We start from the raw sequence: 12,276 nt of genomic DNA on the forward strand, positions 1-12,276 counted from the left end.
CAAACTGATTCTAGAATTTTCCAAGTCAGTTTGGTTGAATTTGGACTAGATTTGGACCTAGTTTGGTTACTTTTTGATTCGGTTTGGTTCCATTTTGATTTGGTTTGGTTCAAGAGAGATGAGAGATAAAAATATCACATTATTTTTGAGTTTAAAACTCATTCAAGCATGTGAAATATGCACCTCCTTTAAAGAACTCCCCTTCCTTACATATGTGTCAAAATGGAATGATTATACCCAAAATATCTCATATTTTTAATATTGCTCATAGTTTTTTACTAATAAACCTTGTACATTTTCAACTCTTCATCTTATGTGAAATATGCACCTCCTTTAAAGAACTCCCCTTCCTTACATATGTGTCAAAATAGAATCATTATACCTAAAATATCTCATATTTTTAATATTGATCATAGGTTTTTACTAATAAACCTTGTACATTTTCAACTCTTCATCTTATGTGAGCATTTACTCATTTTTGGATACCCAAATTATCTCATATTTTTAATATTGCTCATAGTTTTCCAGTAATAAACCTTGTACATTTTCAACTCTTCATCTTATGTGAGCATTTACTCATTTTTGGATACCCAAATTATCTCATATTTTTAATATTGCTCATAGTTTTTTACTAATAAACCTTGTACATTTTCAACTCTTCATCTTATGTGAGCATTTACTCATTTTTGGGTATCTTCTTTTACAAATTGGATTTATCTCCTCCCTACACATGGATTGATGCTATTGGTCCATAGGAACCTTAATTGGACCATAATCCAAAAATTTCTGAAAATCTAGACCCTTAGACTAAGGTCCTTTATACCCATTTCCAATTAATTCCAATTGCACATTGAAAAATTCTTTTTGAATTTTTGTTTCAGGGAAACTTATTTTAATAAGATGAGTTATTTTTCTATCCAAAAATATTCATAATCTGAATATTCTCTCTCTAGAATAATTTTCTCTCTCTAGGCTAAAACAGTTAGAAACAAGGTCTTTATATTTCTGAAGAGGAGTTGATTATAGGGGAAGATTCTAAACATCAAAAAGGGGTTGGGGGAGGAATCTTACAAGCTCCTTCTAGGTTTTGGACCCCCAGATATTACTTGGGCAACCAACCATTATAAATATGAGGCATGTATATGGAGATTCGTGAATTCATGGATCGACGGGAAAAGGTGCCAACATTGCATAGGAAAAGGTCAAGCCTAATAGAGACTTTGTTGGCTGTTGTTATGGCTTATGCTCAGCCTCACAAGAACTCTACCATTCTAGCAAATCTAATGTGGAATAAGTATCATTGCTCATGAACTTAGCTCATTTTTTACTCAAGATCTCCTTGAGCTCCAAGCATCACCAATGGTTGCTAGCTCCAAGCTCCCCAATTCCCCTCCTTGTTGTCACCACTAAGAAGTTTCTTCATCACCAAGGACTCGCTTCTCTCACTATTGCTCACTCTCTTACAATAAACAAGCAACAAATGCACCAAGATTCAAGCACTTTGCTCTCAACTCTCTCTCACACACATAAGACAAGGGCAAGTAGATAAGCAAGACTCAATTGGCACAAAGGGGTATTGTGTTTCTTCATTGTGAGAATCGGCCCTTATTCACACTTGGGCAACCAAACTTAATCTTAACCTATTAATCTTGGTCAGTTTCTAACTTTTCTCATAATATATAGAGTGTTGTTTACATAAAATTTATTTGCTACTCACTCTATAGACGAGAGTGCCTTTGTTAGGCCTAAAATGGGATTAACAACCCCCCTACGTGATGTGTGTTCCGTCCTTGGAACATGTCAAGGCATGAAAGCCCTATCACTAAGCTTGCACATGTAATGGTTTTACATCATTGAATCATGCATAAAGTGTGTTGAAATAAGGATGGGGTATCTAAGAAGAAGTATCTATCATGTCTTCAAAAGTAATATGCATGTATCATGGCCGGCATATTAGATTATGGTGATAACAATACAAAATCGCTTGCTTTTCTAGATCCCTGTTAATGTCAGAGCATAGCACTTCTTTGCCAAAATTCTACATCACTTTCCTTTTTTTATTTAATAAATTTACAAGGTTGATTGGGCTGGCAGTGTCTCAGACGAGGTTAAGGCAAAAGTGCTACCAGACTAGACGTAACAACATGTTAACGTGGATAGATGCGAAGTGGTTAAGATACATTGAGGCTAAAAAAGTGCACAAAGAAGTCCCAAACAACTGGGGCGAAGACCTAGAAAAGATTACTACCTTTAGAAAAGAACAAGAGTAACCCCTAGCCTCAGAAAACTTGAACCATAACTTTCTAAATAAAAAAGGCATAAGAGAAACACATCCTTGGTCGAGGTAGATCAAGAAGCCAAGAAGACGTTAGCCAAAAATGAGGCCAGAGAAGATGATGTAATGAACTTATAGCCAATCATTCATCATTATAAACATATACAGCGGGTGAATGGATAGTTTTCTACCTTAGAGCCCAAAATTCTAAGGAGGGGCGAGAAGGAATTTCATATAATGGACCCACTCTGAAGTCAAAGAGGTGGACCTAGCTATGGACCTAAGGAGGAGCCCAAACTACTCTTCATTGCGCTAAGGGCCTAACCCTTGAAGAAGAAAGGGGATTGGTTGAGTTGTTAAATGAATTTAAGTATTGATTTTCTTGGAAGTACACGGATACAAAGGAAGTACTATCATAAGTGGTAAATAACATGATCCCTATCATTGACAGATCTCAAAGCCAAGTAGGCAAATGCCTTATCAAATGTAAGCCATTGATGTGATTGCTAAGCCATTAACATGGTGTTGCAGATAATCGGGGGGAAAGACAGAGCTCCTATAAACAAGAGTGGTTAGAGCACAGAGTAGACCACTATGCGAAGCATAACCAAACAAGAGTCCCATATACAAAATGGCTTAGCAGAGCTAGTGTGGCTAAGAAATAGGATTGCAAAGTAGGAGGAGCACGAACATTGAAGGCTAGCTAGGAGAGCGTCATAAACTTGAAGGAGGCAGCAGGTAAGGATATGAAGACTGGCTAGATTGAGTAGACTGAAAAAAATGCCCATGTACACATATATCTTCCCTTCTGACATCTGGCCTTTCCTCCCTTCTAGATGCTAGAGGATATACATCTCCTCCCATTCGCGTGGTATAAGGACACTGAGGGGAGATATGACCCCTTTCCATACAATTGAAGCATTAGACATTCAAGTTGGGTCCTCCTATACCTCTGCCTCTATTCCTTCTCTTTCTCCTTCCCTAGGGGCATTTTTGCCTCCTTGCAACAAACTCATATTCAAATTCTTTATTTGTTAAGTCAGATAATTAATACCTTGCATCAATTGGTCAATATCCACTCGAATTGGAGCAGTCCTCCCTTCTTATGTCCTCTCTCTAGTCTCATAGCAAGTCTATTCCTAACTGGAATCTCCTTTTATTTTTGAGCCAACCAAGCTGAAGCTTCCATTCCTTCTCTCTTGCAATCCTCAAGGCTTCACCAAAGGTACCTGGTCTTTTTAACTCTACCTTCTCCTTCAGATTAGCATGAAGACAGAACAGGTGGGTGCTCTGCTTGCAATGAAGCATCCAATCTTCCACACAGATCCTCAAAATGATCTACACATCTAATAGACTATGCTTCGATTTCTGTATATCCTGCCATACAGCATCGGGGGATTCACCTTTGCATCCCCTTTCAATAGCATGGACAATAGTGTCAATTGGTCCTCATCTTTTTCCTTTCCAAATGTAAAAGCTGCCAGCTCCATCTCGGCCAAAAAGTCCTCTAGATCCTCATTAGCATGCCCGTGAAACATGAGATAAGACATCATTGCAGCCATCTCAACAACTGACACTTCTCAGCTTCTACCCAACAGTCTGAAGAGTGCCTTGAAAGCCCTCCTCCGTGGAGGCACCAAAACAATGATGGCTTTGGGAGAACCTGCTTTTATAGCTCCGTCTGAAGCACACCACCGTTGAGAGGAGACTATCACAAGCACCATAGCCCAACAAAAACAACACTAGAGGACACCAGCACACCCAGTTAACATCCCCTGGTCCTTAGCTGCCCCAATTAGATACTTCAATACCCTCCCAACCTCCCTACTCAATCCAGTTGCTTACTTAAGTTGTCCTCTAAGAAGGCTAGCTCCCACTTCCAATACCTCTGATCTTTCAACTAAGAGCCTCTCCTGACTTCAACTGTCATAGGACTAGCCAAAAACTGCCTCCAAAGTCCTCTAGGTGTTTCCTGTCAGAAATATGCTTTCGAGAGTCCCAAAGTGTCCTTCACAATTAGCTAGTCTCACAACCTTGTCTTAAAACCTCTCAGGATCAAGCAGATGACCACTCATTGACAATAAACTCTCTTAACTGCCACAAACAAAGCAAAAACTAACTATTACATGCTTATTTTGATGGCTTACTCCAATCCAAAATTGATCCTTTAATGTCCTCTATGATCCTCCAGCGTCAATAGACTTAATTTTCACAATCCCTAGACCTTCCTAGTTGTTCTGCTGACCCTCATCCAACCGTTCCTTGATCTTCCTCCTACTACAGAGTTTTGCCTCAAAATTCTGCCATAGAACCATCTATCTCCGAAGTCTTATATGACACAGAAACTTCTCCAAACGTCCTCAGGCTTTCTAAGCTCAACAAGATATCACATTATAGGCTCTCTAATGACTACTGCAAGCCCACAACTGCCTTTGAAGTGACCATTTTCACCCAACTAGCCAGGTTGAACACCAAAACTTTGCATGCTTTTATTGAAATGCACTATAGCATTGACAGTCAAATTATGAAATGTGGAAAAAGCATAGAGCCAAAGTGGAAGGTAATTAGGGAAGAGGTGTAGCTTCACCTTTTGGGCTACTGGAAGTTAATGCCATGAAGATTATAGCTCTAGAAGAGCAAGAGTTGAGTGAGCCAATCATGCAAAAGGAAATCTATGGACGAGATCAATGCAACCCAAGTCTTGGGAGGTGGTAGGAAAACTAACCTGGCATAAGAAGGGTAAGCAAAAGGAAGCCACATGGTAAGATCAGTACAAGGCTCAAACTCAAGTATTTGAATAGTTACAGAAGCAACAAGCTTGGGAGATCCAATCAATTACTCAGTTTAGCTATAACAGAGAGCTGAGTTTGCAAAGAAGTTTTGCGCTCTACTTGAAAGGAGAAAAGTGGTACCAACTAACCATGCTTTAATCCTAAATTGGTGGGGTTGTGAATTAGTTCCACATTTTTAATTTGCAAAAGACCTTTGACAATTGTGTGCTTGGCTAGGAGAGGTAATCCCTTAACCAATGACAAGTCCAAGATAATGGAATATCATTCTAAATTAAATCCAAAAGAATCACATGAGAATCTAATGTAGTAGGATCACTAAAAGTGTGGGTGGATGACTAACACATATGGGTTAACATATTAATACATTACAATGAAGTGATAACATAAACTAATATTAATACATACCAGACAGTGATGGTATAACATATCTCTGTATTTGTTTTACTATGAAAGCTCTCTTTAACTATTGTTGATCAATTATTACATAAGCCTGCACTTTGCACTATATAATAATAATAATAAAAGATACAAAGCAACACATATTGTTTCAGTATGTTGATTGTATCTAAATGCAAAAATAATGAGTAAGGTGACTAAGGTTTTAATAATGTACGAGTAATACAATAGATCAACACCAATCACCCAATTTTCAATCATCTTGCTTACATCATGATCGTCAATTTGACTCGATTTCTAAAGAGTGAAAAAAACCAGAGATGCATTATGCATGTATATAAGTTTGTCCCCTTCTTTTGTTATTTTTTTCTTGTTTAGAATCTCAAAAAATATAAAAAATACCATACAAAATCCATATCAAACTCAAAAACTAGAAAATCATAAAAACAACTTCTGCAAACAATTGTAGTGTTACAATCAAGCCAAATCACTGCCCAATCCTATTTGAATCATATATGTAGGAGCCACACTTGTACGTTGCTACAATCACTTTGTAACCACCGTGCACATGCCTTCAATATTAAGACACCTCTTATTATCTTACATAACTATTAGAACCTCTCTTGGTGTTTATGTGCTCACAAATAGCCATGGAGACATTGTCTTCTAAACCAAATCCTTACATGGCATAATCACCTTCCCCGGGATCCTGTGAGAGCCCTCTTGTTCCCGCTTTAACTCCTTGTTGCTTGTGGTCTAACTGTGCAAACCATTCATGCCTATGCGCTCTGCTCGAAGATGGCCCCTCGACCCCTTTTTCAATTTGTGCCGCTCCCCTCAATTGATGGGAGGTCCTCATCACATCTCCACTGAGGGGAGGTCCTAAATGGCGCTCACAGCCCTGCCTCCTAACACAAAAAGGGGCCTCTACTCGACACCCCAGACCCTACAATCTATACAACACATCTACACGCTCTGCCACCAGTTGAATCCTCCTCAAACACTGCTTCTCTTTGCACGTTAACTTGTTTCTAGTTTTTATCGTTCAAATTTTGGCGGTTTTGGTCATTACTAGATGACCTTTTCCCACTCTCAGCAGCATGGCCCTAATCTGGACTGCCATGCAAGACAACAGAAATGTGTAAATATAAAATTAATATCAAAAGTTCTACTAAAAAGATATGGATATGGATTATATATATAGATGTATAAAACACACACATATATATGTATACATACATACATATATATATATATATATACACATGTGTGTTTATATATTTATATTTATATGTGTGCATATATATTTACATATATATACTATGTAAATATACATGTGTGTGTGTATACATACATACATATATATATATGTATACACACACACACACATACACACATATGCACACACACACACACACACATATATACATACATACATATATACGTACGTACGTACATATGTATGTACATACATAGATACTACATAAATACATACATACATGTGTGTGTGTGTGTGTGCGTGTGTGTGTGTGTGTGTGTACGGATACACAAATGAAAGCTGGATCAACACAATACAAAGCACTGAATTGCATAAAGAAGTGGAGAGTAAACAATATTATTACTTGCAAACTTTAATTGTATATTGATGGCTGGCATCTGCCCACCCATGTGTGCTCTGGGTAATGAGCTTTGATGGGGCGATCTAAGCAGACTCTAGACGGAGGATGCTTGCCTACAAGAGTGCTTGAACATAATCAACTTAATGATAATAGAGAGTACCCAGGATCGACATGGATGTAGGTTGGCCACATTGGGTGGCCAATCCATGACTTGGTCCAAAATGACCAATCGACGACATCATCCAACTGGAACCATAATAGACTACAACTACATCTCATAGGAACTCAACGCAATTACCATGGCCATCTAAGATTGTCTGTACCCTCGAACAAGCCCAGTATGACCAATCGACCACATCATCCAAATGGAACCATAATAGACTACAACTACATCTCATAGGAACTCAACGCGACTACCATGGCCATCTAAGATTGTCTGGACCCTCGAACAAGCCCAGTAACTTGAGAACAATGTATCCTCGGTTTGCTAACCAACACTCACTAATGCAATCACACAGCACACGTAAGAATGTATCCTATTTAGCAAAGTGCCAAGTCTACATAAACCGTCTCCTAACGTGGGAATAGCAAGGTGTCCGCGTACTCCTCATAGACAGTTCCTTACCAAATAGAGCACATCCGTCACCTCTAGAAAAACCATGAGGGTGGAGGATTAAGAAAATTCTTTTCTAATACCCCCCCAATGTCCACAGGTGAACTATCTCTTTGGTCCAACGTCGATCTGATAAATATGGTGCTCTAGCAAATCTCTCCCTAGAGCCTTTGTGAAAATGTGTACATAATTCTCTGTTATCGGGCAGTAGACAAACTTCACCTCTCCATCCATAATAACCTCATGCACATAATCATAATGTATTGTAATGTGCTTCATGTGAGCATGAAACATTAGGTCTTTGGCAATCTATGGTTGTCATGCACAATAACATTGTCAATCCCTTTTGAGTAACACCCATGTCTCCTAAGATCCTTCAAAATGCTTCACATGAAGTAAAGCATGTTGCCTTCTTGTACTCGACCTCTATAGAAGAAAGTGCCATTGTAGGATGCTTGTGCTGATCCAGGATGTAATTCTAGACCCAATAAGAAATCAGCCAAAAATTGATTTTTTGCTATCACAATCTCTGTTGAGTCAAGGAATTACTCGATTTTAAGTGATGCCATACCCAATCGTACCTTTGATGTATTTTAACACCCTCTGTATCCTTGCCTTCTAATGGTTCACTCAGGGTTGATTTGAGAACGTACTAAGGATACCAACTGCAAAGCTGATGTCAGGCGATGTATTGTATAGAAAGACCAAAATTCCCACCAACTTCCTATACTCCTTCATATCCACAAGTGGAGAAGCATCTTCCATATAAGATAGCTTTGCATCAACCTACATGGGTGTAACCATTGCCATGTACTCAGCCATACCAAATGCCTTTAGAATTTCTCCTAATACTGAGAAATGAAGATCTTGCTAGTTCTTAATCCCTAAATAGAAATGAATAGCCCAAGGTCTATCATATCAAACTTGAAACTCAACATCTCAGGTGTCTCCCATATCTTCTCTTCATGGTTCCTCTAATGAGGTTGTTCATATAAAGGTCTACAGTATTTTCTCTTTGTGGTTCCCCATCTGAGGTTGTCCACATAAAGGACAATGATCATGTACCTGCCCTACTCAGAGAAAATATATAAATTTTCATGTGGTGGGCTTTTAGAAAGACCAAATTGAATACTTACAAAGAGAGTATCTATCCACTGTGCGTAAGGTACCTCTTTTAGCCCATACAATTTCTTTATAGCCTACACACTTTCTTTTCTAAACAAGGTATCTCAAACCCAAGTGGCTGCACCACATAAACCTCCTCCTTGAGATGGCTGCACCACATAAACCTCCTCCTTGAGATGGCCATTTAGAAATTCTAACCTCATATCCATTTTTAATATCGGCCATTTCCAATGAGCTGCCAAGGCAAGTATTGTCCAACCATGCGGAGGCAAATGTTTCCTAAAAGTCAAACCCTTCGCCCACCACGAGCCTTGCCTTGTACTTATTCAATGTATCGTCAAACTTGTACTTGGCTTCCAAACCCACTTGGTGCCAATAACCTTCCATTTTGTAGGACGATCCACAAGCTCCCAAGCATGGTTTCTCAAAATGGAGTCAAACTCTATGCCCCCCCCCTCATGCATCCTCCAAGTTGGGTGGCTCCTATACTTTCATTATCTCATCCATCAAGACCATATTGACAATGTGAGCAAAGGCCCTTTCTCCTTTTCTATTCTCTTGGATCTACAAACAACTGCTAGGTCTTGAGAGATCCGATAGAGCTTTCCCATCCATGAGCTGCTTCAACCATTTAAGATATGGCCCATTATGAGGTGTTGTAGGTTCTCTTCTTCATTATCTAATGAATCCACCTTTTATGGAGTTGGTACTATCACTAGTGACTGTGTCTACTGGGCTACTTCTTCATTAAAGGATAGTGTGGATGAAGCGTTCTCCTCCACCTAATGAGGCTGTTCCTCAAACACAACATCATGGCTAACAATTATCTTATTTCCCTCTAGGTTGTATAGTCTGTAACCCTTTCTTTGAGTTCATACTATAGTCCAAGAAGAGACACTTTCTTCTCTTCTAATCTCACTTGGTTCTGATTGAATCTAGAACAATGTCATGCACAAACTAGTCAGATCTACATCCAATCAACCATCATGCAACTAATAGTTCCATCAACTGTGTGTCCAATGCCTCTATGTGGTTTTCTCTCCCTCGACAATATCTCAACCATGCACATAGCCATGTTGTTGCTCATTTGACAAGCTATGCTTCTATAAGAGTCGACATGTATTTGTGTGCTTGGAGTTCAAATTTGCTCAAGAGACGCTATCTCTGCACAGATATGGAATGCATATGCTTTCAACACAAGCATCACACTAAGATTGATAGGCTTATGATACAAACATGTAAGATATCACAAGTAATATGCAAGCTACTAACACAATCCCCTTTGTTGTCAAAATTAACTACATCTAGAAGTTCAAATAGCATCATAGACCATGAATAGTTCTGTTTATTGATTTGGCTTCAATAAGCACATGTGTTGAAGATACACAAATGAACTGTGAAATCTTAGGAATAGAGTATAGTTATCTTCCATGTCAAATGCATGAATAGAGTATAGTTATCTTCCATGTCAAATGCATTAAAGTAGCATGTTTCCCTGCTCCATGGTGTTGTAGTCTCCCTCCAAACAAGAGCAGCCAACCATAGACGGAGCCTCTGTAGGCAAAGGGTTGTAGTTCCCTTTGGGTGGATCTTTTGAACTGTTTAAATATTGAAGTAAACATGGTCTTCCTTGTCTATTGATTGATTAAAATCAACCCACAAGGAGAAGCCATCTTGAGTACATTAAATGTGGGTCTTAACTTTGTGCCCATCTTAGCATTGGATTTACATAATATGAATAAATTTAGTCACATACTATTGATAGTGGTACTAGAAACATTAAAGGTTTCAATAAAGGAACCTATGGATGCTTAGATTAAGCTTCTTAGCAGACTGCTAGAGTCTTTGGGAAGTGTGGAAGGAGTGTAGGCAATCAGCTACTCGAGACAAGGCCTTCAAGAGGTCCTTGGTCCTTTGCTTGGTTTGGACAGTGCAATCCATTTGGGCTACCACAAGGAGCTTTTGGGTGACTCCAAGTTCTGCAGCTTCTTCAATTAGAGACTCATTAGGAGTACTGATTACTGGGCTCTTCAGTAAGCAAATGGCCCATAATACGTCTATTGCGAGCTCATTTGCTAGCTCGGATAACACTAGCAAGCTCCTTACTATCACGGGTACTGCCAATGCATGATTCCTTATAGCAGCTCGCCCATCTGCACAGGAAGATATGGCTCTTAAAAGGTTTAGTATTTTCTCAGTTTTGCCCTTCCCTGCTCCTGGCAGCAGCTCGATTAGGGTTTTAAGCGCACCCCTGTGTTCAATTAGCACCTTAATCGTTTCCTTTGATGCCCCGCTGTAAAGTGCTACAAGAGTGTTGAGGCTTGCCTTCACTGCCTCTGGGTACAAATCCTCTCTCAAGAGGACAAATAGCCCACTAATCACATCATTAGAGGAGAAGATTAGCTTAATTGCAGTCGGTTTGCCTGTGGGTAGCCTTTGCATTAGCAAGGCTGCATTGACACGAGCATCTATGGAGCCTCTATTGAGAAGCCCAGTTATGGTAGACAGTTTTTTCTTGTCGCCCAATAATGCATCTGTTTGAATGTTGTCCATATTGAAGAGAGCTAGCGTGCAAACGGCTTCCTGCAGAGCTTCCATGGTTTCTGTCTCTGCATCTCGAGCAGAAATATCCGTGCCCATGAAATCAATCAAAAGATCAATTAATCCTTCAGCTTGCATTAATCTCTTATTGATCTCACTAACGTTTGCCAAGCTTCTCAGATGTTTAAGACAAGCCAATCTATTAGTCCCGCATGCGATACTGTCCAGCATCAACCTGACCTTCCGAGGATCTGCAGAGATTGTTGAAGATGAGGTTCTTCTGTCAGCGGTACCGTTGGATTTACGACTGGCCGCCTGGGCACACCAGTCTAGGATTAAGCGCTTAAGAGCATGATTAGGGATAAGCTGTGGGTTAATCCCAATTGCAGTCATGGTGACCGGGCATGTGGAATTCCCTTCTTGTAGCCATTGCTGTATACAAGGTCTATCATAAGTGATGCCAGAAGGGAGGGTGACAGGGTCTAGCATGAGAGAGAGTGAGATGGGGCAAGCGAAGGAGGGTGGGATGCTATCAAAGGCATCGTATAAGGGCATGCTGATGAAGGTTATCTGCAAGAGATTAGACACAAAACTATATAGGTTAATGGAGTTAAGAAAGAAAGACAAAAGATTGAAAGGAGGAGCAGACTCCAGAGACAGTAGAACGAGCAGACGTGTGAGTAGAAGAAGTCCATGCAAACTTACAAAAGTAATCAACAATGACTTCAGACGGTTTGAAGGAGCCTTCCTCATGGGCCACCTTCACATGTCTTCACACCTCATTTTAATACTTTCGACCAACGACTTCAGACGGTTTGAAGGAGCCCTCCTCATGGGCCACCTTCACATGTCTTCACACCTCATTTTAATACTTTCGACCAAGACCAAAAAAAAAACCTAACCCTTCTAAAGACA

At 39.6% G+C, this 12,276-nt stretch overlaps 1 protein-coding gene across 1 annotated transcript; it reads right to left on the reverse strand.

Moving 5' to 3' along the window:
- Positions 1–10,147: 10,147 nt before the first annotated feature.
- LOC147639287 (U-box domain-containing protein 26-like) lies at positions 10,148–11,991 on the reverse strand. The gene has a single exon (XM_086783093.1). The coding sequence runs from the start codon at positions 11,914–11,916 to the stop codon at positions 10,657–10,659; it is 1,260 nt and encodes a 419-aa protein (XP_086639219.1). The 5' UTR covers positions 11,917–11,991; the 3' UTR covers positions 10,148–10,656.
- Between the last annotated feature and the right edge of the window lie 285 nt (positions 11,992–12,276).

Source organism: Cibotium barometz, chromosome 4 (genome assembly GCF_041138505.1).
Source record: "Cibotium barometz isolate CiBa-2024 chromosome 4, ASM4113850v1, whole genome shotgun sequence".
NCBI classification, from domain to species: Eukaryota; Viridiplantae; Streptophyta; class Polypodiopsida; order Cyatheales; family Cibotiaceae; genus Cibotium; species Cibotium barometz.

Excerpts from the sequence above, each read along its gene's own strand:
- LOC147639287 (XM_086783093.1), bottom strand. The coding sequence starts at position 11,916 with ATGCCCTTATACGATGCCTTTGATAGCATCCCACCCTCCTTCGCTTGC.